Source organism: Camelus bactrianus, chromosome 9 (assembly GCF_048773025.1).
Source record: "Camelus bactrianus isolate YW-2024 breed Bactrian camel chromosome 9, ASM4877302v1, whole genome shotgun sequence".
NCBI lineage: Eukaryota > Metazoa > Chordata > Mammalia > Artiodactyla > Camelidae > Camelus > Camelus bactrianus.
In genome coordinates this window covers 58294476-58318210 of record NC_133547.1, presented here as the reverse complement: position 1 = coordinate 58318210, position 23735 = coordinate 58294476, and the positions used below count along the sequence as shown (strand labels likewise).

General features: G+C 36.4%; 1 protein-coding gene and 1 non-coding gene across 3 annotated transcripts in view; one reads left to right on the top strand and one right to left on the bottom strand.

Moving 5' to 3' along the window:
- The window catches only part of AP1G1 (adaptor related protein complex 1 subunit gamma 1), a 65943-nt gene extending 44013 nt beyond the window's left edge, over window positions 1-21930 (top strand). For both annotated transcript variants that reach the window (XM_010960752.3, XM_074370482.1), the window contains exons 12-23: window positions 1903-2043; window positions 2754-2808; window positions 5757-5879; window positions 6049-6138; window positions 6899-7026; window positions 7864-7968; window positions 8640-8781; window positions 8990-9116; window positions 13094-13201; window positions 13318-13478; window positions 16022-16120; window positions 17362-21930. In XM_010960752.3, the coding sequence (XP_010959054.2) occupies window positions 1903-2043; window positions 2754-2808; window positions 5757-5879; window positions 6049-6138; window positions 6899-7026; window positions 7864-7968; window positions 8640-8781; window positions 8990-9116; window positions 13094-13201; window positions 13318-13478; window positions 16022-16120; window positions 17362-17463 (1381 nt within the window). In that variant the 3' untranslated portion in view covers window positions 17464-21930. The remainder of the gene's footprint in view (window positions 1-1902; window positions 2044-2753; window positions 2809-5756; window positions 5880-6048; window positions 6139-6898; window positions 7027-7863; window positions 7969-8639; window positions 8782-8989; window positions 9117-13093; window positions 13202-13317; window positions 13479-16021; window positions 16121-17361) is intronic.
- On the bottom strand, window positions 6383-6455 carry TRNAV-AAC (transfer RNA valine (anticodon AAC)). Its single transcript has one exon. It is a non-coding gene; the product is annotated as a tRNA-Val (tRNA).
- Window positions 21931-23735: the final 1805 nt, after the last annotated feature.

The following is a 23735-nucleotide window of genomic DNA, read 5'->3' as shown; positions in this document are numbered from 1 at the left end:
AACAGTGCATCTAGTAATGACTCTTAGGCAGCACATAGCACCTTCAAAGAGCAGATAGAGTAACTCTACCATTTCTCTTTTTAGAATAACTGTAGGTGTTTGTAAAAGTTATAGTTGGCCTCAGTGAACTTTTGGTTATATGTTCAAATCCAGAAAAAGTTAAATTTGAAATGATCTCTGAAACCATTCACTTAACAAACATTTATCGATAATTGAGTTCCTTTTATTTACAGAGAACAGGTGCTAAGTGCTTTGGCAAGCTACAGATAAGACCTAGACTCAGTAACAACTTTCACATAGTGCTTTGCAAAGGATTTATAAGTACCCTCTCGGTTGGTTCTCAGAGCAAGCCAGTAAGAGACAAGGCAGTTACTTCTATTATCAATTAACAGATTAGTTACAGTACAGTCCCAAAGGAATCAAATGACTTACGCTAAACCTTAACCCTTGTACATGGCAGACCTGGGAATAGAAATCAGACTTTTCCTGACTTCTGTTGTATTGTTTCTCATGGCTCATTGCTGGGCTTTGCATTTCAAAAGTAAAACCTGGGTCTGTTTGACAGGTTATATCATAGTAGAAACTTAGACTCTGGAGCCAGAAGGCCTCATTTCAAATCCTGCCCTTAATAAACTTGGTCTGGTTACTTAGCCTTTCTATGCGTAAATTGTCCCATGTGTAAAATGTGGTTATAAGAGCACCCACTTCAAAGGTTATGCAGGATTAACTGGAAATGTAAAGTACTTAAGCACTAATAAGAATTAGCTATTACTGCATTTCTATAAGGATTGAATTTTTGTTCCTTATAGATTAACTAAGATGAAAGTATCTTTTACTCATTGAGTTGGTATTTTTGAAAGTCAGTTTGTATGCACGTTTGACGTTATTGACCAAATATAAAAAGATGTATATAGTAACCTTACAAGTTTTATATGTTAAATGTGTCAAATTTGCCAAATTTGATAGGCAGCTATAGAAACTCCTGTTTTCTCATAGCACATACCCTTTTTTCCTTTTCATGGCCCTTAATTCCCTTTCAGTTTTTTTTCCAGCTTTATTGAAATATAATTGTGTAAGTTTAAGATGTACGCTTATCTATAGTGCAAAATGATTGTTACCATAGCATTAGTTAACACCTGCATCATACCACATAATTACTATTTCTTTTTTGTAGTGAGAGTATTTAAGATCAACTCTCTTAGCAACTTAAAGTATATAATACAACTGTAGTCATCATGCTTGTATATTAGATCTCCAGAACTTATTCATCTTATAGGTGGAAGTTTGTGCTCTTTGACTCACATCTTCCCATTTCTCCCACCCCAAGACTCTGGTTACCACCATTCTAGTCTCTGTTTCTGTGCATTTAGCTTTTTTAACTTCCACATATGAATAATACCATACTGTATTTGTCTTTCTCTGTCTGATTTATTTCACTTAGCTCTGAATGTTTTTATTCTGATTTCCTATATACCTTTTGATGTGAACTATGTTACATGATCTTTGGACTGAAGTGGATGTAGAAGAGTATGGTGACTTTATATCACATTTTTAAGGAATGATGCAGAGAGGTATTATCATTGGATAATAAGTTTCTTGCCTCTCTTTTTGAGCCTTTTAAGTATTCTAAATTGCAGCTTCATAGAATAGACTGTTGACCCCAAACTGCATTTTTGGTTGTTAGTAGTGTATCTCTTGACGGTTTTTGAAGAAAAGTATTGAATGAAGATTCAAATAACTGATAACTTTGGTTATCTTGTGTGCAAAGATTGGGATCAGAAGATCATGCAAGGACATCAATACATCCACTAGTGCTTGGTGTTCAGAGACAACGTATCTGGGTATTTGCTTCATTCCCACTCTATATATCATAACTTTTTTTTCCCTCCCCCATCCTGTAAGGCGTGCAATGGAATTAAGTTTTGCCCTGGTAAATGGGAATAATATACGAGGAATGATGAAGGAATTACTTTATTTTCTGGATTCATGTGAGCCAGAATTTAAAGCAGACTGTGCATCTGGAATCTTCCTTGCTGCCGAAAAGTAAGATTAAATTTTACATTTATTGATTAAAAAGCTTGGAACTTTTTTGAGAGCATCTTTAAAACATGGGGAAAATGTTATAAATATGTTTAAACATGTAATGTTTGTTTCAGACTTCCCATTAGAAATGAGCTTTGAGAAGGCCATTCTAGTCAGTCTTTATGTTAAGCATTATGCTAAAACCAAAAAAAATCTCCCTTTTATAAGATCTCCTTCTTGATCTATTTTTTAACCTCTCTTCTATGACACTTTTTTAATGAAGACAATAGAAAGTTAAAGCATCTGAATTGTGGGTCTGTAAAACTTTTAGGGAGAAATACCTGAAGGTTTTGGTTGTATGATTATTTCTTCTACTGTGAATTTAAGGGAATAAGTTTCTAGTCCTGGTGTTGCCTGGGTCTGGGAACAGTCCCTTTATTTCCCTATCTTCTCTCTCCTCTCCTATCCTGACTTTATGGGTTATTTTTCTGAGTTTGCAGTTCTCAACTCAGCAACTCGTATTTATTATGTGAAACATCTGAATTTGACTAAGTACCATTTCATTACCCTTTGAAATGAGATGCTGCTAGTTTTGAAAATGAAATATATCCATATATAAGTACTTAACCAGTAAACCTGAAAAAGACTGTAGGACAGGATTTTTGAAAGTCTCTGAGCAGAGCTTAGTTTATGGGTTCCAGTTTTTTCACCTGCTGCCATTATTTTCTCAGGTATGCACCTTCCAAACGGTGGCATATAGACACAATTATGCGTGTTCTGACAACGGTAAGTAGTTTTTTTAAGTCACCGTGTATTAACTGCTGGATGTGTCTGTTAATGAGGCAGACAAAGCCCTCGTTCTCATGAAGCTTCTGTTCCAGTGGGGATGATAGGAAAGTCATGGGGAAATATGTACTATCCTGTAAGGCAGGAGAAAATGCTATGAACAATACTAAAGCAGCATAAGGGACTATAATGATGGCAAAGGAGGAAAGGAGATGGGGCAATGGGCCAGGTATCCTAGAGTAGTCAGGGCAGGTCACTCAGAGGAGGTAACATTTGAGTAGAGAACTTAGTGAAATGAGGAGCCATGCAAAGATATGGGGGAAGAGTATTCAAATCAGGGGGAACAGCAAGTGTTGCAAAGTCCTAAGGTAGCAACAAGCTTGACCTGCGTGGAGAGCAACAAGAAGGCCAGCGAAGCCAGTAGAGAGAGGTGGAAAATGGTAGGCTTGATGCAGGGACTAGGTTATATAAGGCCTCACAGGAGTTTGGGTTTTATTTTGAATATGGTATCATTGGAAAGTTTTCTTTTCTTTTCTTTTGTTGAAGTATGGTCAGTTTACAATGTTGTGTCAATTTTTGGTGTGCAACATAACGTTTCAAGCATATATACGTACATACATAAATATATCTCTTCACATACATATATCCTTTTTCATATTCTTTTTCATTTTAGGTTACTGCGAGATATTGAATATGGGTCCCTGTGCTATACAGTATAAACTTGTTGTTTTATATATAGTATTTTATATATAGTGGTTTGTATTTGTATATCTTGAACTGCCAATTTATCCCTTCCCACTCTCTTCCCCTCCAAACTATAAGTTTTGAGGAATGAGGCTCAGAAGCGTCAAGATAATTACATGCATTCATAGCACTGTGGGTGACAGGCCAAAAATTGAAATTTAGACATTCCATTTTTGAGGTTTATTTGTTTTTGTTTTTGTTTTTTACTTTCAAGTAACATTGTTCTTCTAATTAGAGATCAGGAAATCATTGGGAAGTTTTGAATGACTAAATTTATTCTGGTTTTTAAATTCTGTTTTTATATTCTTTCTTTGGTAGCCTTCCAGAGTTTTGGAGCTTCTTCACTTATCATTCAATTAATAGACAGGGATTAGAGATTTAAGAATAAAAATGAAGATAGAGTGGCATATAAAGAAAACATAATTATTTATGTCTAATTATGTCACCAGAAGCAAAAAACATTGACAAATTTGACCACATTAAGTTTAAAACTTGTATAGCAGAAGGAAAAAAAATCTACCGAGTTAAATGGCAAATGACAATTAGGGGAAAAACATTGCAACATATGACAGCATGTAAGTACTTTTAACATATAAATAATTTACAATTAATAGGGAAAATCAAACACTCTAATGGAAAAATTTGAACAGGCATTTCACAAAAGAAGAAGAAATGGCTAGTTAACATTGAAGAATACCCTTACTATTAAAAAGATAGTAAATAAAGTGAAAATGAGGTGTCACTTTTCACTTGTCATATTTTTAAATCTAATTCCTAGTGCTAATTACAAAATAGAGAAACAGGCAGTACTTTTCACTTTATGTGGGTTTAAATGGAGCTATTTTTCCAGAATATAGTTCGCAGACTAAACAAAGGTCTTAGTTTATACCTTTTAATTTATAGTTCTGTTTTTAGGACTTTCTCTTGGAAAAAATAAAAGGACAGTTGTACAAAAGTGTGTATACAAAGGTGCTTGTCTTAATCTTATTTACAACATGGGAAAACTGTAAACAACTAGGAGTGTCCAAACACTAGCAGTATTCTATGTGAGCTTGAAAAGAATGTCTGTTGTGTTGTTGAATGAAGTGGTCTACAAATGTCAGTTAGATCATGTTGATACTTTATCTTGTTTAAAGCACTATGCTTTTTCCCATTAGGTAAGAATGTAAATATACAAGTCATACCACTAATTACCTGCTTTCCTGCTTTTTAGTTTCTCACCTTTCCTTTTTGACTATTTCCCTAAGCTTTTCCCTCTGTCTTTGTGTTTCTTAACAGGAGTGGGTATCCCAGTCACATGGGATTTTTTTTTCCTTTTTTTGCTCTTTGCAAAGTACATATGGTTAGGCTTGGTCTCAGTCTTGTAAATCAGATCAACTCTTCTGTCCAGTAATGGGAGATTGACTAAGGTGGGCTGATAGGAGGCACAGGTTCCACTGTTTGTATGTCCTGTGCAGCCTGGTTATCATAATGCTCTGACAAGGTCAAAATTTAATTTCCTCATAGGTTAAATAGCTTTACTTTGTTTCTGTGGTTATAAATCTCAGATTCCACTAGTCACAAGGACATTAAAGTGATCAAGTTTCTAAAAAATGTGGATAATTAAAATATGAAATACTTCCCATTCCTGGGACTAATTGTTGGTTCTATAATATTTTTAAACTCTAGTTTTTAAAGGACAGTGTGATATTTTAAACTCAGGTTTTTAAAAAGTTGCTATTTATTTCCGTCTTACCTTATTTGACAAGCTGTTTGAACTGTTCACGTACACTCCTTTCTCCATCCTCCAGAATATTGTGTCTACTAGAGCTAACATACCATTTACACCTATGTTGGGGAGTTGTGAGAAGGGAGAGGTTGTTGTAATTAAGTTCCCAGTGAATTTACTTCTTAAATTTTTGCAGTGGTAGATCTTCCCTGTCTTGAGTAGAAAAGGCCTTTCTTGAAATTTTAAACCTTTATTTTTTTATTCTTACTTTGGAGAAAGAGTATTTTTTTTATTTTTTATTAAATTTAAGAACTTCAAATATTCACTTAAATAAGTAAGACTTTGAAGTTTGAGCTGCTTAGGAACATAAGAATTGGAAACAGCCTTATCTTTGAGGGTGTTTTGTAGTAGTCTCCTTTGAACAACTATGTTACTAGCTAATGTTTCTTATCATTACTGTATGTTTCTAGGGGTAACTGTCTACGTTTCCTTTTAGGCAGGAAGCTATGTTCGTGATGATGCAGTTCCCAACTTGATCCAGTTAATAACCAATAGTGTGGAGATGCATGCCTATACTGTCCAGCGCTTGTACAAAGCAATTCTTGGTGATTATTCTCAAGTAAGTACTTTTACTGTAGTGGGGAAATTGTCCTTTATTTTCCTGATAAGCTCTTATTATTGTCACTCTAGATGTGCCAGTTTTGACCTTTATGACTAGATGACCTGTGAGTTGCATTTATCCTTTCAGGGATTGAAATCTTTGACAAACAGTGGTTTTCTTTTGACAGCAACCTTTGGTACAAGTAGCTGCCTGGTGTATAGGTGAATATGGAGATCTTCTTGTATCTGGTCAGTGTGAAGAGGAAGAGCCTATTCAGGTACCCTTTGTCACTCTGGGTTAAGGAAGGGAGGAAATAGTGTTTTTGGTGTTTAATGAGTTGAAGTTGATTCCTTGAAAAACCTTTTAAAGAATAATCCCAGAATTACATAGAGTAACCTGTCAGTTTTTGAGTTGAAACTTTTTGGGCTGTTGTGAGATTTTAGAACCTCCTTTTTCTCTCTTTCTTTCTTCCTTCTTTTCTGTAGGGGGTCATAATTAGTTTTACTTATTTATTCTTTTAATGGAGGTACTGGGGATTGAACCCAGGACCCCGTGCATGTTAGGCATGCACTCTACCACTGAGCTATACCCTCCCCTCTAGAACCATCTGTAATAACCACTCCCCATCGCTTCAGACTGATTTACATTGTTTCTCTTACCCTCTGCTGACAAGAAGTAATGAGAGGTGTATCCATGTTTCCATTTGCTCATTAAAGGACTAGATTTCAGAGAAGTTGTGGCAATAACAGTTGAACTTTGTGTATCATTTTCCTTTCTTCCTCTACTTCTGCCACTTGAAGTTATAAAATTCCGCTTAGCCCCTAATAGATATTTTCCACTCTTTTTTACCTCCCTCCTACCTGCTTGTGGTTGATGGGTTAACTTAGACAGTTACCCTGACAAAGCACAGATTGTGTTAGAAGCTTTGATAATGGTGGTAGGATTGTCTTTCTGGTGGCATCCTGTGACTTGATACTGGATTTAGATATCTACTGTTAAAATTCATCTTACATTGCCTTTTTTTTTTTTCTCCCCAGGTAACAGAGGATGAAGTGTTGGATATTTTAGAAAGTGTCTTAATCTCTAATATGTCCACCTCTGTGACACGAGGTTATGCCCTCACTGCCATTATGAAGCTTTCTACTCGATTCACCTGTACTGTAAAGTGAGTATGGAGAAAAAGCAGGGTGAACATGTTGTTTTGTAATTTTAAAAACTTATTATGGGAAATTTCAAGCAAAGGCAAAAGTAGAGAGAATACTAAAATGAATTCCATATACCTATTACTCCACAGAAACAATCATCAATTCATGGTTAATCCTTATTTTGCCTATACTTTGTGCCCTCTCATTCTCCTACCCCACCATTGACTTTTGAAGGTAAAAGGTAGTGTTTTTAGAATTAGATTTTTGATGATTTTTTTTTTTTAAAGTAGTTACTTTCTCATATAAGCATTCTGGTTTATTATGGTATTTTGAAATGTCTGAATAGGAAGAAAGGTTTTGGTGTTTAAATCTTTAAATTTTGCTTTTTTTTAAATACTATTTTGAATGGAAGTCAATTAATTCTTGGAGCAGTTTCCTAGCCGAGCACATTTAAGACAAACTTAGTTCTCTTAGACTTTCTACTTTAGTCTTTAATGTAAGGCCTCATGAAAAATGATATTAAAATTATTAAGAGAAAGAGCACTGTAAATTTATTCTTTTATAGCAGATTAATTATTAGTACTTTTACTTAGCAAATTTTAATATATGGGATATTTAACAGACAAAATCTAGCATTACAATTAGAGTAAGTATAATGGTAATTGATGGCCTTGAGCTGTATGTCTGATGACCGAAGATAAAGGAACGGTGTTTTGTTTTTGAAAATTTATGTACATTAAGAAAAGATGAGCATTTCAAAATTTTAATGAGGAGGCTCTGTTTTAAGCATTATTTTCTCTGCTTGAGAGAGAACTTTCTTTTAGGTATTTGAGTTTGTTTGTCATTTTATCCCAAAGCCGAATTAAGAAAGTGGTTTCCATCTATGGAAGCAGCATTGATGTGGAGCTCCAGCAGAGGGCAGTAGAATATAATGCACTTTTTAAGAAATATGACCATATGAGGTAAGTAAAAGAAACTAAGCAATGCCTGTGTCTTTTAACATCCCAAATTGTCATAATAACCCATAAGGAGAGTCATTCCTCATGCTTTATTAACTGGACTTCACAACCCTGTTTAGTTCTAATTGTTTGGCTCCTTCATGTTCTGTCCATCTTCTATTCTGTCTAGCCTCTAAAGAAATAAGTGAACTGTGTTCTTTCATTTCTCCTTCTCTTTATTTTGGTATGGAAAGTTTTCTTCATTTTCCATTTTATTTGGTGAGGAAGTGGGAGTTGTTTTTCCTCAAGAGAAACTCGTTCAACTATAATCACTATTAACATTTTGGTGTGTCATCTTTTTTTTACCTTCTGTTACGTAGTATCTTCTTAATTGGGGACTGCTAATACCTACTTATTTACCTTTCTTTCATTCCAACTTCTGTGTCACTGAAAAGTCCCAGTCTCTCCGAATTTAGGTGGACAGTTTGTCCATTCAAGGTTTCTTGCCTGCCCTTAATCCCGCCAAGAATTTAGGTCATATATTCTTGTAATCCAGCTTCTATTTTAGTGTATGTGTTGGGAAATGGGGAGGGGAGAGATGTCTCCATTTTTGGCTTCAGTATAGTTACAGAAATTGTTTTGGGTAGGGAATCTAGGTTAACTGCCTAGAATTTAACCACTTCAGATTCTTCCAGGTCTGCCCTGCTTGAGAGAATGCCTGTCATGGAAAAAGTGACCACAAATGGCCCTACTGAGATTGTGCAGACAAATGGAGAGACAGAACCAGCTCCTTTAGAGACCAAACCACCACCCTCTGGGCCACAGCCCACCAGCCAGGTAGCTTGTTACTCACTTACTGGGGATCCTCAAAACCGTATAGTTCCTTAGAACCTATCTCTTAGCTTATTTTCTTCAGTGTTGCTGGATTGATTGGTGGCTCTCTTCTTTGTATTTTTGTTTGTCTCTTTCTTGTTTTTAAGTGTTCTAAGGGCTTTGCATTAGATATAGATTAGACTAATGACTGAGATACTATTTCCTTGTTTAGGCCAATGATTTATTGGATTTGTTGGGAGGAAATGACATAACACCTGTTATTCCAACTGCACCTACAAGCAAACCAGCTTCTGCTGGTGGAGAACTTCTTGATTTGCTGGGAGACATCAACCTTACAGGTGAGGACAGACTAGAGTTATTTAGTGCTTGACTAGGGATAAGGCCTTACGGAAAAATTACACTGAACATAGACTTTCTAGCATATGGAACAGTTGAAGATGGGAGAGGCTAAGTGAAAAATAAGAATCTCACATAAGCTGCCATACTAATGCTCTAGATATAATTCATAGGGATTCCTTCAAGTCCAGTTTTTAATTTGGGGAGAATAAATTACTCATAGCATTATAAGATAGAAAGGACTGTCTCAGGCTAGAAAATAAATAGATCCCAAGTCACTTCTGCTTTTAGTTAGTGTCCTAAGACATCACTTTTTCTAGTTTTCTTTCTGCTTATGGTTAGTTTTCAAAAGCTATGGCCTTTTGTGGAGAGTGGAGAGATGTTCACCTGTTTTCCTTCTTCCCTCTCCCTCTCTCTTCCTTTTATTAGAGCAGTGGAAGGAGAAAATCATACTCCATGATTCCAGTATTCAAACATAATTTTTCATCTGTGAATATCTTTTCTTATCTATACTTATATGTAGTAGACATTTGTAATTAATGTGTTCAGAAATATTGTGAACATAAGAGTTGAAGAAGAGTCCAGGAGTATCACTGTATCTTAAGTGTCTTCTTTTAAAGTATAACAGAGAGTGACAGCATGCACGACCTTAAGTAGAAGATAGCCGTAGGTTAAGGATGTTTGATGGTCCTGTGGACTGGCGATCACAGGCTAAATGATTTTTTCCTAACATAGCAGCCTCCCAAAACTTACGGTTTGTGTTTGTGTCTTAACAAAATTTCAAAACGTTATTTGTCATGTACTTAGAGTCATTCACAAAGAGTCAATTTCAAATCCTGAGATGCCAGAGCTATCCTGGATATTTGGAAAAGCAAAAACAACCCCATAGTTAAAACATAGTGTGAAGAGGCTATGCACTACTTACTAACATATTAGCATTTCCATGTTAGTACATAATCTTCACAATTGCCTAATATTTCATTAAGAAGTTTGCACCATTATTTACTCAGTTCCTTATTTACTATTAGGCTTTTTTGTTTGTTTGTTTCCATATTTTTCTCATTATAACTAATGCCTTAACGAATATCATTATTACATAAATTTGTCCAGATTTATTTTGGGTTTACATCTTAGGCTAAGTTAAGTTAGGCTTAATCTTTTTGAATCTGTTTTTAAAAGGATGATAAATACTTATCATAGGGTATTTTTGAGGGATGGTGACTTTTCAGTGCATGCATGACACATAGTAAACACTTGGTGTTACTTATCTTTTCCTCAATGTATGTGGCCATGAGTTTCACTGTATAGTCATAAATAGTATATATTATCATTGTTAAAAAGCCCTAACAGGTGAAGAAAGATAGGTTCTATTATTTTGTTAATTCCTATTTTTTCAATCACAGGGAATGTTTTATGTTTATGCATATTTGCATTACACATGGATTTCCTTTTTGCATATTCCTTTTGTATCCTTTAACTTATTTATCGTGAGGACTTAATGTTTTGTTTTTGCTCTTGACTTTCTTGTTTTTCTAGTGTTACATGAAAAAGTGACATGATAAAATGTTAAAAAGCCTAGATTTGCCTTTCCTTATAATGTGTTTTAAACACGCTTTCCCATTTTCTTACATTTTTAAGTAAAAAAAAAAAATTGAATTCTAGACTCCTTAAGCCATCATTACAGTCATATCTTAATGTACACTCATTTACATCAGTACAAATTAGGAAATAAATTTAGTGTGTGCTTTTAGAGGAACTGGAGCAGTGAGTTTCTTTTGTCTCCCCAAACTACCTATTGTACCTTTAGGAGGAAAAAGCTAAAATTTGAGGGGCTTAGGGATCCGTATGTTGCCCATATGTCTCAGTTAGTCTGTGACTTTCCATGGAAACACATTTCTAAGGTTTTTTTGAAAACAGAAATTGTGGGAAAATGACTAGATTAGATTTATAAAACTAAGATAACTATGAGTATTTATTTGTATTCTTCATTGGTAATTTGCTTGACTGCACATTCTGTGGTGCTTGCATTTGTTTTCACTCCTTATGCTTTGCTTAGCCATATATATTTCTACCTTGCTAATTTTTAGTATGTCAGTTTTTTTCTAGTGTACTTGAGTATTTTTTTTAAAGCTAATCCAGCCTTTATTTCACTTTGTTAATGCTTTTTTAAATGGTATAATTTCAGCTAATTTCATAAGTAGTTTGAAATCTATTTAAACATAAAATGCATTTCCATCTTCCTCCTGAATTTTCTTATGCTGCTTCTTAGAATTTTGGTTTCTCTCAGTTCACGATACTTCATCACTTGCCCCCCTTAACTTTTCTTATTTGGAAAGATCAAATAAAAATGGTAATCTGGTGATTTCTTTCCCCCATTCCATACTACCTCTCCCAGGGTGTGTGTGTTTGTAAAAATATATTAAAATATTCAACAAATTCAATAAAATTTGAAAATTTATTTTCAAATAAAATAGAATTCAATAAATGCCTTGATCTACTTAGCTCATAAAACAAATACTGTTAAGAAAGTTGACATTGCCTGTATACTTCCCCCCCATCTCCTCCCTCTTGATCCCAGAAGTAACTACTGTCTGTCCTAAAGCAATGTTAGCTTTGGTGTTTACTACTCTTGTGCATTTCTAGAATGTCACAGAGTGTAGTAATATTTTGCCATTTTTTAACCTTCTCAGAACTGGTATGTGACAAAATATGTACTTTTGCACCTTGCTTTTTTGCTAAATCTTGTATTTGTGAATAATTTATGTAAAATGTATTTCTGGTGCATTCACATTTTTACTGTTGCATATGTATAGTATTTCATTTTGTCAGTATTCCACAGTTTACTTACTTGTTATCTTAATGATGGACATTTTGATTGCTTCTAGAATTTCATTTGTTAGAAATTATCTTGCTATGCATACTTTTTGTACTTATCTCCCTGTGTACATATGAAAGAATTAATCAAAAGCATTCCTAAGAAAGGCAGTGATTCTCAAGTAGGGGAGATTTTGCCCACCAAAGTTTGGCAGTGTCTGGAGATATTTTTGGGGAAATATTTGGAGAAGATGCCAGTGGTACTGCTAAATATCCTATGGTGGCTCAACTCTATTACTGCCAGATTGTTCTCTAGTTTGGTTGTACCAGTTTACATCCCTGGGGCAGAGATTAGAAGTCCTCATTGCTCTATATTCTTACCAGTAGCTGGTATTACCAGACATTGAAATGTTTATCATTGTGGGGGATATGAAGTCATATCTCACTGTGGTTTTTAGTATTTTTTTTTAGGTTTTAATTTATTTACTTTTTTTCTTTTGATGAGGAGGTACTGGGGATTGAACCCAGGACTTCGTGCTTGCTAGGCATGCACTCTACCACTGAGCTATACCCTCCCCCATTCACTGTGGTTTTAAATTCCAGTCATTACTTGTAAGAGTGAGCATCTCTTCGTAAGATTACTTTTTCATTCAGGTTCCTTCTATGAATTGCTTGTTCATCTCTCTTACCACTTTTAAATTGGGTTATCATTTTTCTTTATTGATTCGTAGGAGATACAGTTCTAGATAACTCATCCATTTGTTATTTTGTAGCAAACATTTTCTCCTGACTTTAGTCTATTTTTTATTGTATTTTTTTAATGAACAGAAGTTGCTCATTTTAAGGGTGAAGGGTATAGCTCAGTGGTAGAGTGTATGCCTAGGATGCATGAGGTCCTGGGTTCAATTCCCAGTACCTCCATTAAATAAAAAAACAAACCTAATTACCTCCCCCGCCTTTAAAAAAAGTTAGAAGAAAATAAAAAAAGTTACTCATTTTAAAGTACTTGAGTTTTTAGTTCTTTCCTTTTACGGTTTATGCTTTTTGTATCTTGTTTAAGGCATCCATCCCCTAATTTGAGATAGTGGTAATTTTCTCCTGTATTTTCTTAGTGAGCTTTGTCATGCTGGCTAGGGTTGACTTAACTTTGGGATGTTTCATTTAGGTGCTCCATCTGCTGCTCCTGCCCCTGCCTCAGTCCCACAAATATCCCAACCCCCCTTCTTGTTGGATGGGCTTTCATCACAGCCTCTCTTCAATGACATCGCTACAGGTACGTTTACTGGTGTTATCATTAGAGCAACGTGAGGTAGTTTTGAAGAAAGGAAGTGATCATTTTGCAAGCATTAGGCTGACTACAATTAGACTGATCTTCCTGTGCTTTCCCAGGCATCCCCTCCATCACAGCATACAGTAAGAATGGCTTGAAGATAGAATTCACCTTTGAACGATCAAATACCAACCCCAGTGTCACAGTGATAACGATACAGGCCTCCAACAGCACAGAGCTGGACATGACAGACTTTGTTTTCCAGGCTGCAGTACCAAAGGTACTGTAATTGTCTTCTTGGCATTTATCCTTTGATTAAAAATTGGCTGATTATTTTTTATGCGTTTAGTAAAAGATAAATTTTAATGTTTAGAGATTAAACTAAATTTGCAGATTTAACTCAAAGAGCAAATAATGTAACAGTTTTCATGGTTCATTGAAGCAAATCATTTTTAGTGAATACTTTTTACTTGTTGATAATATTCTTACAGTTAGTATTGTAGGATAAAAGGAGGACATTCTAATAGTAGTTAATGAGAGAGCAGACTTCTACAGGGTGGTTTGTTAATTAATGCTCAGGGCATTGAGGATAGGTTGGGGTTCAGTAAAGACCAAAAAAACACAAATTCTAACACGGACTTAAAGTTAAATCTAGATAAAGGACTTTATGTGTTTGGTATTCTCTTCTAGTCATTGGATCAGAATGAAAACTTTTTGTCTCTTGGTAATATAAGTGAGAGAAACATTCCTCCTTCACTAACATCTAGTTTACTATTGATATAATGACAGCTTGTTTTTATAAACTGGTGTTTTGTTTATATTAAATCTTAGTTTAAGAAGTGTTTATGTCTATCTTTGAATGATGAAAGGTTTTGAAAAAGAAAAATTTAGAATGAGAAGTGGGCAGAATTTTTCTGTAAAAGACGAGATAGTAAGTATTTTAGGCTATATCCTGTCATAGTGCCAAAACTGCAACAGGCGATGTATAGATAAGGGTGTGGCTCTGTTCCAGTAGAACACTTGCAAAAAAACAGTTGTCGAGTCATTCTTGGCCCATGGGCCATATTTCGTCAACCCCTGGGATAGGTTAAGGTAATCTTTGAAGTGACATGTGAAATACAATATTCAGACAACACAGTTTCGTAAATTAAAGACCTTTTATTTGTGGTTGCTGCTGACTTTGCAATCTTCTTTACTTGCATATTTTAGGAGCCAAAATAATGTAGATGCTTTATAAGCAATAGAACGTAATGGTTTCAATACCAGTTATATGACATTAAGCAAGTTACTTAATCTCTATGCCTCAGTTTCTTCATTTGCAAAGGAAGGGTGTCATCATGATATTTACTTCATAGGGCTCCTTTGAGGAGTAAATGAGTTTTATGTGCCAGGTACTGTTTTAAGCACTTTCTGTGTGTTCAGTGCTTAGTAAATGTTAGCTGCTACCACTTAGGATTTTATACTTACTACTTTAGGCTGCTGTTACAGCAACATACTGTCCCTGCTTTAAAGCATGGCCTTGTTCTTGGTGCTGTCCTATACAGTGCCTGTTTGTGTACCATGATGTGTCTTGAACTTCAAGATACCATATTTCATAGATTCTACTACTACTGTTTTTACTTTTTATTATCTCTGAAATTGAGGTGCATTTTAAAACTGATACCCTTGTCATAGTTTAATTGGCAGCCTGTTTCTTTCTCAGTGGTGTATAAAATAATGGTGTGATTTACAATTGATGGCATCTTACATTTAATGAAATAAATGTAAATAAATGAGTGATATTTTAGCTTACATAATTTATTTTGACAATAGAATTATGTATAAGTCCCAATGTAATAAGGCTGTCCATTGAGACTAAATCTCTACTCTTGTGATTTTTGGCCTTAGAGAAAACTAGGTAGACCAACAGACCTCCCTCCCTCCTTTCCTCACCCTGCCCACCTCGGTCCCCCTTGCCCTTTTCTCTTTTCTCTCTCTCCATCCCCTTCTTTCTCTTTTTCTGTCTCTAATATTTTAGAAGACTAAACTTTCAGGAGATACTCTTTTTTTAATTCTAGTATGTAGAGTAGCTGTATTCATACTATATTTTGCTAACTGTGACTTACCTATCTTGCTCACAGCACTTTTATCTCTCTTTCCTGTAAACAAATCCACCAGCATTCAGCAAATTACGGTGTTTGGCTTTTCCAGGTCTTTTACTGTACAGGCTAATTCTGCAGATAATTTTTCTGTGAGGGCTTTGTATCCCCAAAGTAGATATCCGGATGTGTTCCACATATATATTAACAAGCTGGTTCTTTCCAGCTTTTCCTTCACCTCTGTCATGTAGAAGTAACCCCTGACATACTGCAGATTATATAGGCTTTAGAGAACAAAGGTTCAAGCCTTTGATCCCAGCCATCCAAATACACAAAAGCATAAAGGCCTGTAGTTGGTGACTGGTATGCTGGTTTACTATTTTTAGAAAGCTTTTCATTTCTTTCTAGTTGTTTTTAACCATAGGCACCCCCCCCCATTTTTTTAAACCTGCATAGTTGATCAATTACTATTAAGTGTAGTTGCCAGAACAAGGAAAGTGGTAGGCTAAAGTTCCTTCTGCCAGAAAGGAGAGTAGTGCATTGCTAGAAACAGTGGGGTTTTATAAATACCGTGAAGTGATAGCCCACTTGCCATGAATTGCTGATATCTGGAAAGCAAATAGAATTTAGTAATAGGTAACTCTGTTAATTGTTAATCCTCTGGGTATCTGACTTTTTTATTGACATCTCTGACATAGCATTAAGTGTATTACTTTTTCTGAAGAATACCCTTTGTTCCCACTAGACATTTCAGCTGCAGCTTCTGTCTCCAAGCAGCAGCATTGTCCCAGCATTTAATACGGGGACCATCACACAAGTCATTAAAGTTCTGAACCCACAGAAGGTGAGTAGCACATTTAAAGACATTATCTGAGAAAGGTATAAGCATAGTTCCTGAAATAAAATTTGTTTTGTTTCTGTAGGTTTTCCTGACTTGTAGCAGAAATCTATTAAAATGTCTGGTCTAACTCCTTGTTCTTTTGTAGATAATAAATGGAGCCCAGACACACTAAATGGTTTAGTGCCATCTTATTAAAATACAGCTTTAAAGACTTCTCTATTTAGAGGGCTAAAGGTCTAGTTTTTTCTGGAGTGGGAGGGAGAAAGCGTATATATTTTAATCTTTAACACAAGTTAAAGTCTGGGATTAAGAGCATTTGTTGAACCAAATATCCACATTTACCCCTGAATTATTAAGTCCGTAGCTAAAGTGGAGACATTTTTAATGAAGTCCATACCAAAAGTGGAGACATAATAGCTTTTAGCGACTGAAATTAAGCTATATTTTTATTATATCTTCTCAAAGAAGTAAATTGAGTCCACTTGATAGTAATCAATTGACTAGTTTTCAGCAGTTTTTGAAAATGGTTCAGAGAATTTCTTCACCTTGAAAGATTTTTAGTAGTGTCTCATAAATACCAGTATGATTTCCTCCTCTTAGAACACTTTGCTTCTCCTCTGCTAGTCACTGTATTTTGGATATCTACCTATAGCACAGGTACAAATTCCTTTGACAGCCTGATACATAGAGTAAAAATTTTTTTAGTGCGTTAATATTTGAAATCTGCCACATAAAGTAAAAAGTACTTAAAATCAAGTTCTCTTAAAACTACTGCTGTTATCATAGGTTAACTTTTTTTTAATGCCTTGGGAACCAAACAAGTTAATGCTCACATTTACTATAGGTTTTACAGACAAAGCAACCAGTATCTCTGAATATAGAGTGTAAGATGAGTATATTTACCTCATTTTTCTAGGAAATTGGATACAAGGGTTGAATCTTTGTGAAAAGCACTCAGCAAATATTACTATGAAAATGCTCTGGGGTGGTTATGTCCTATTAATGGGGTGGGAGGATTGAAGCCAACAGTGTGTTCTGAAGATGCATTTTCTCTACTTGACTGCATGATGCTGGCTGATAGCTTGAGTACTAGGTGGTTTTTGTTGTTGTTGTTTGCCTGTGTGTCATTTTTAAGAGACAGTTTTGCTTTAAAATGGTTTGTTTTCTCTAAGATTAAAAGTCTTGTGAACTGTACAGATTCTAGAGGTTTTATTTCAGTGTGGAATTTTTTATTCTCTTCACAGCAACAGCTGCGAATGCGGATCAAGCTTACATATAATCACAAGGGCTCAGCAATGCAAGATCTAGCAGAGGTGAACAACTTTCCCCCTCAGTCCTGGCAGTGAGGGTCCAGCACCATTCTCATTCTTATCCCACTCAATCAAAGGAACTCTGGGAAGGAGGTTGTGATCGCTGGCAAGTCCCCCCCAACTGTACCGTGGGCATGAGGAGCTGAAGAGAACTGTTGAGGAGGATTTTCCTAAAGTTATTGCCGACCTTGAAGCATTGTTAAAGACTAATCTCCTCTCCTCCGCTGTTGAGGCCGGCTGCTTCTGGAGGCTACTTTGCACTCTTCTTCCTCGTCTCCTTTTTTCGCACTTCTCCACCCCTCCCACATTTACATCCAGAATCGACATTCCCTGGGCCCCTGAAGAAATAAGCAGCTGGTCTGGAGGAGAGGACTGGAATCCATGACAAGAAAACACTCACTCTGTCTCTGCAGCAAAGAGTTGCCCCTTCTTTCTACTGTGTTTCTCTGTGGACTGGGCAAGGTGGGGTATTTATTCCTCACTAGCTGGGTTACCATCTTCAGGCGCTTTTTACATCTGGCTTCAGAATGGAAATGTAACGGTGGACATGAGGGAGCCCTGCCTTTTTCTACTGGTTCCCCCAATGTTTGAAAGAGGCATAAGGCTCCTGGTAGCCTTTTCTGTGCATTGCTGTATACACACAGACACACACGTGTATGTATGTTTGTTACCAAGAACTGGTCAGACCTTGAGAGGTTATTTGTAAACACTGGACAGATGCAGTTAAAAAGAGCTTTTGTTGAGATTTGGCATGAAGGATATGGTGCTCTATTTGTAATAGAAACTTCCAAGGCTCTTCCAGCTCCCCTTTCTCTCCATTCTTTAGCTGTAGTCATGAATACTCTGTGATTTTCAAAATTGATTCCCCTTAAAGTGCAAAGTGGACAACTTCTAAAAGATATATTAATAGTTATTAATGCCCCTATTCCCACAACAGATTTTAAAAGTTTCTCGTAAACCCATAACTTGCCTGATGAACTGTGATAAATGGGTGGAAAGAGGAGTTTGCCACTTTTAGAGTACAAACTCCTTGACGAAAGCATCTTTGCCTATAGGAAGAGTATCAGACTCACTCTAGAGCATATTGGAGTCATCTTCTCCATTACTTCAAACCTCCCTTTTTATTTCCTGAGCCTGGCTTGGACCTTGGCATTCCGTTTGAATTCCTTCTTCTAACTGGATCATTTGTGTTGTATCTGTAACACTGGCACTGAAATAAAGACCACACGGTTAAAGAAATCTTTCCTATATTGTACTTTATGGTGTTGGAATGAAGCCTTGTAGCTTCCTTGCCCCCATGTCAGAGGAAGTCTTATGGACACCATAAGGTAGGAATATCCTTTCTTGAGTCTGAGAAATTGGTGTCTTGAAAGAAGCCAGTCTCATGAATATCTGCATAAAGATTTGAGGTCTGGAGCTTCTTAAACTAGTGAGAGCCCAGTACTTTTAGAAAGGACCCCACCATTATCAAACCTTAACGCTAAGTTGCTGGAAGGATGGTAAGGTGACTCTCCTGTGGCACATGTTGAATGTACTGTGTACTTTCAGGTGCACAGGTGCCTGTCTGATACATTAAAGAAAGGAAAAGTCAGGCCCACCTTGCTTAAAATGTTTGTAATCATTACTGTATTGAGTACAGTATAAGGACTACTTTGGCTTTGGTCTTAAACCCGGGTTCAGATATCTATTTTTCCCCCCTCTATTTCACCAAGCCTTGACTTAAAATCTTCAGTGTCTTGTCAAATCTAGCTCTGTATCAGATGCTAGACTATTCCTAATGTTTTACAACCTGGAGTTGAAGTAAAGGCTCCAAAGGGGAATCTTTCTGGTCTTATTTTGGTGTGTAAGAACAAGATTTGCTAAAACTTACTCTACCAGGTAAATGGTTGACTAAATCAGGAACAGGATATTATCTTGTGCATAGTGTTCAGTAAAGACAGTGTGGACTAGTGTATGTTTCAGACAACTGCTCCGCCTGTGCAATGAAAAATAGCCTTTAAGATTTCTTTGCAGACTGATTTCATTGGATGGATACTTAATGCTGTGAAACATGATAGAGTTAACATAATATTGGTGGATTTCTTGAATAGAATTTGTCTAACATTCCTCTTTGTGGCTGAGGCTTATTTTCTCCCTTACATTTATAGTTAACCAGCTCAAGTTTCTTGTTGAACTGAGTTGAATGTCAGAATTCTGAAGACCATGCTATAAGACAGTGCTAGCTAATGGGGCTGGCAAGGGTCTACTCTAGGAACAAAGCGTCTCCTTGGGTGAAGGTGTTTTGAGGTAGTTATGTGATCATCCACAGCTTTGTCTAGACAGAGTAAAAATCATGGCCTTAACACAAAGGGTGCTGTGTAGAATATGAAATGATTCCAGAGAGAGAACCTGAGCACCATGTTCAAGGACTAGCGGCCAGATAACTGCCTACGATACTTACTGATGGTTGTGAAGACTGTTTCCAGTGATTGGCTCTTTGAAAGCTTCAGCGTGCCTTAGTTTCTAGGATCACAATTCGTTCTCTCTCACTTGGCCTTGCTGCCAAAGGAGAATTCTCTTAATTTCTATGAATACTTGCACATTTCACTAATTTCTTTCCCTAGTTATAACCATTCAGGGGAGAGCAAATTTGGATAGATTTACAACTTAAGAGCCATTGTGAGGAAAGGATGATTTCCATGGCTGTTTTAATAACTCCAGGGTGATAAGCAGTGAGCCTACGCACACTTACTTGGACAATTTCACGTGCACTTTTACCTCATTTTTTCCCCTCTTCCAGTAGTTTGTATCCTATACTCCCTCCCCACCCCCACAGTAATCCTAAGGGACAATTCATCTAAGTAATCTCAAAAAATTGTAGGAAGTGTGCTCTTCCCAAGAAGCTTCCCCCACAATGCTCCGGTGCTGTTACCTTGAGGTGATTTGGGCAGTCGTGGAATGTTTCATGCTGTGTATAGTGATCATCTGTTTATTTTAAGGTCTTTTTCACTTAAAGAAACATTCCTCAGTATAACATTTGGGAGGGGATTCTTCCCTCTCATTGAGTTGAAGCTGTGGTCCGCACCCCTTGTTTGTCACATTCATATAAGAAAACTGTCCAGCACTAACAGGTTTGAGTATTTCCATCTACTATATAACATGCTTTCCATTTTCATGTTCTAGAAGAAGTTGGAAGTTGGGGATGACTGTTGTTGAAGTTCAACTTCATTATCTTATCTTCTGCGTTGGGAAATATTTGGGCCTTGGGAACTAGGGGAAGGAAAGTTTGAATGTGTATATTTTTTCCTAGTGAATGTACTTTATCCACATTGTCCTAAACAGAGAGCTATAGGGCAAAAAGTGGATATTTATGAACTTTAGTGCTTGGTAGACAGAGGTGGTACATGTCTGTGTACTCAAGTGTTTGGGAATGGGAAGGATCACTGAAGAGAATTGCTCAGAAAGTCCTTAAGTTTAGAACACTTGTTGACCAGCTGTGGCTCAGGAGGGTGGGGCTGCTTGTAGAACTGGAAGTGAATTAACTTTTTCAAGCAATAGCAGTGAGTGGGTCCCATCTACAGGTTTTCAGGACCTGGAACACTTAGAAGAAAAGGCTGAAGGAGCTTTTGCACAGTTGCTTCATGAACTTCCACAAGGCTGATTCTGGCTTCAACATGGAGCATTGGAGGGTTTTTTTTGTTTTTGTTTTTTTGTTTTTGTTTTTGGAACCTGCTGTTGTGCTTTGTGTGTTTAGTTTTTGTTTTCTATTTGGGGGCCTCATGGGAAGGAGCTTCTGAACTCTTTCCTTTGTGAACTCCCCATGTCCCTGTACAGTCCCTTTTCTTTCATGATGTTGTAAGTTACATTTTCATTAAGCCCCATCACATCTTTACTGTAAAAATATTAAAAGGCTGTTTCCAAGTGGGACAGCTAATGAAGTTCTAATTATTGCAGACATATTTTTGAGATGTAAAAAAAATTTAAAATTAAATGATAAGTCTTAGAGGCGAGTGAAGAATAAAATGGATGTAAACATTTACATGGGATGCATTAGAATTCTGCTGTGTGTATTGTCTTTTGGTTGAAACAAATTATGAAGTGACTAATAATAAAAAGTCAATACTTAATGATTTAAATTTTGCTTCTTCACTTCCTACAAGTGGATTAGAGAAGCCTTGGATGAATTCTTATTCCAGAGCTTTGAGCTAAACTTCCTGACCTGTTAATAATCCTTTTACACAGAAATCTCACTAGGAGAGGAATTTGAACACATTTTTTAAAAACTTGCAGTTACAGACAATGAAAAGTGCAATTGGAAATTTTACCTAGTGATTGCTTCCATGCTGATCTTCTCCACGTGGGTGAATTTTCAAACAAGGCAAAGAAATCATGTCAAGATGAAGTTTATATTAGGGGTGGTCATGGGCCTTTATTACAAGCTTCTACTTGTGAATTGTTGAAGTTCATTTGTGACTGGGAAGAGGGAGGCTTGACCAGCCAAAATAAATTCTATTTTACGATCTATTTTATATGAACTCTTCCATAGAAGTGAGCGTGGTTGGAAGTTGGAAGCTTTATGTGTTCTTTTACTCATATGATCCCTGACAATCCCTTGATTGAGAAGCGGGAGTGTGATAGTCCCCTAATTGAGAAGGAGAGGGGTGTAGGCCTTGGCAATTACCTGGTTTATGCAGAAGTGCCCTTTTGTTGCTATCTGATAAGTAACATTTCTATAATCTTTCCTCATATGCAGCTTAGTTAAAATTCATCTTTGTTTCTAATATTAAATTTAGTTGACACCTTCATCTACATGTAATGAGATGAAAATATAAAGGCTACCATAGAAAAGCTTAGCCAGTAATAGACTCCAGACATTTGCTTAACAATACAATGAATAGTGATCAAATTTGAACTTCTATCCAGAAGGACCAAATTAATTTTTACCACTTTTAAGTGTTTTCCATCCTATTTCCTTCCCTAGTTCAATTTTCCTCATTCAAAAACTATAAAAGTTTTCAAGGAAAAAAATTCCTTCAAACCTGGAAGCCAGGTAAATACAGCCTGTTTATTTGGAACTAAAAAAAGGAATATCAATCTGCTCAGTCTATGGTAGCAATAAAGGATTTAGGCCTAAAGGTGACTTGGTGATCATTGAAGGACTGGCAACTAGCTGTAAATAAGTCAACATAGTAAACTCTTATGGCTCCTCTACCAAAAGCTGATAGACAGGAACTCTGCTTCTCCAGACCTTCCTTCTATTTTGTAGTGAGGATTAGGAAAAGCCCCTGGGATAAAGTGTGTGTGTGTGTGTGTGTGTGTCCCTCCCCCACCCCTTCCAGGTAGAGAAGGAGAGGTATATACAGCTGCTTTGTAGGAAGAATACAGAGAGTAGTGAGTCAAATGACTTCTCTGTCTCTTGTCTTGATCCAAACAGTGATTTTTGTAATGATGAACCTGCGGTGAGGGCAGATGGATTTTTGCACAAAAAATCCCAGAGGAATTTATTTTTAGGGTTAGTCTCAGCTGTTTACCATTTCCAGAAATTGTGGTTACATAACCCTTGGGCATCCATAATGCACACTGCCTTGAACTGGGGGAAAACATGAATATGTGACCTTTGAAACAGTATAAAATGTTAATGGCAGTACATGATTTGAAAACTGAGAATCAACTGGTTGTCACCACTTACTGAATTGGATCTTAAACCATGGAGACCTAAAGAGAGAGGCTGCATCATAAATTACCCACTGTAACACATGGGCTTGTAGCTTTTCTCCTTTTAAAAGAGGACAAGTCCTCTTGTTGAACAAGTAGTAAATATATAAGTTTTAGCATATGCTTATATTCTGAATTGATACTTTAGGTCACTTTACCATTAACTTAAAAACAAAAAAACAAACCCATCCACTACCTCTGCTAATCCCCAGCATGAACTCAAATAATGGTCCTGGGACAAGATTCTTCCCCTTCAGGGGATAAATTAATAAAGAGCTTTTGCTCATGAGATCTGGAACAGGTAATATGTAAAACCTCAAGGAACAGGCTTTTAGGAACACTTAATTCTGAACTGTATTTTCATTCTTTCCACTGCCTGTCTGCCCTTGGTCTAGTCCACGTCTGTCTCCATATCGGTGCCTATCCCTTACATACCAGTGTTCTTGCTGGAAGAAGTTACCCAGGAAGCAATGAAATGGGAATCCAAGTACTTTGAGTAGATTTCTTGAAAGTAATTTCAGGATATAAGGAAAGTCCAGGAGGTAGACAACCTAAAAGCTTTTTTCACCTTACACCACTCACATAGACAAAGCATTTTTTAATTCATTAAAATC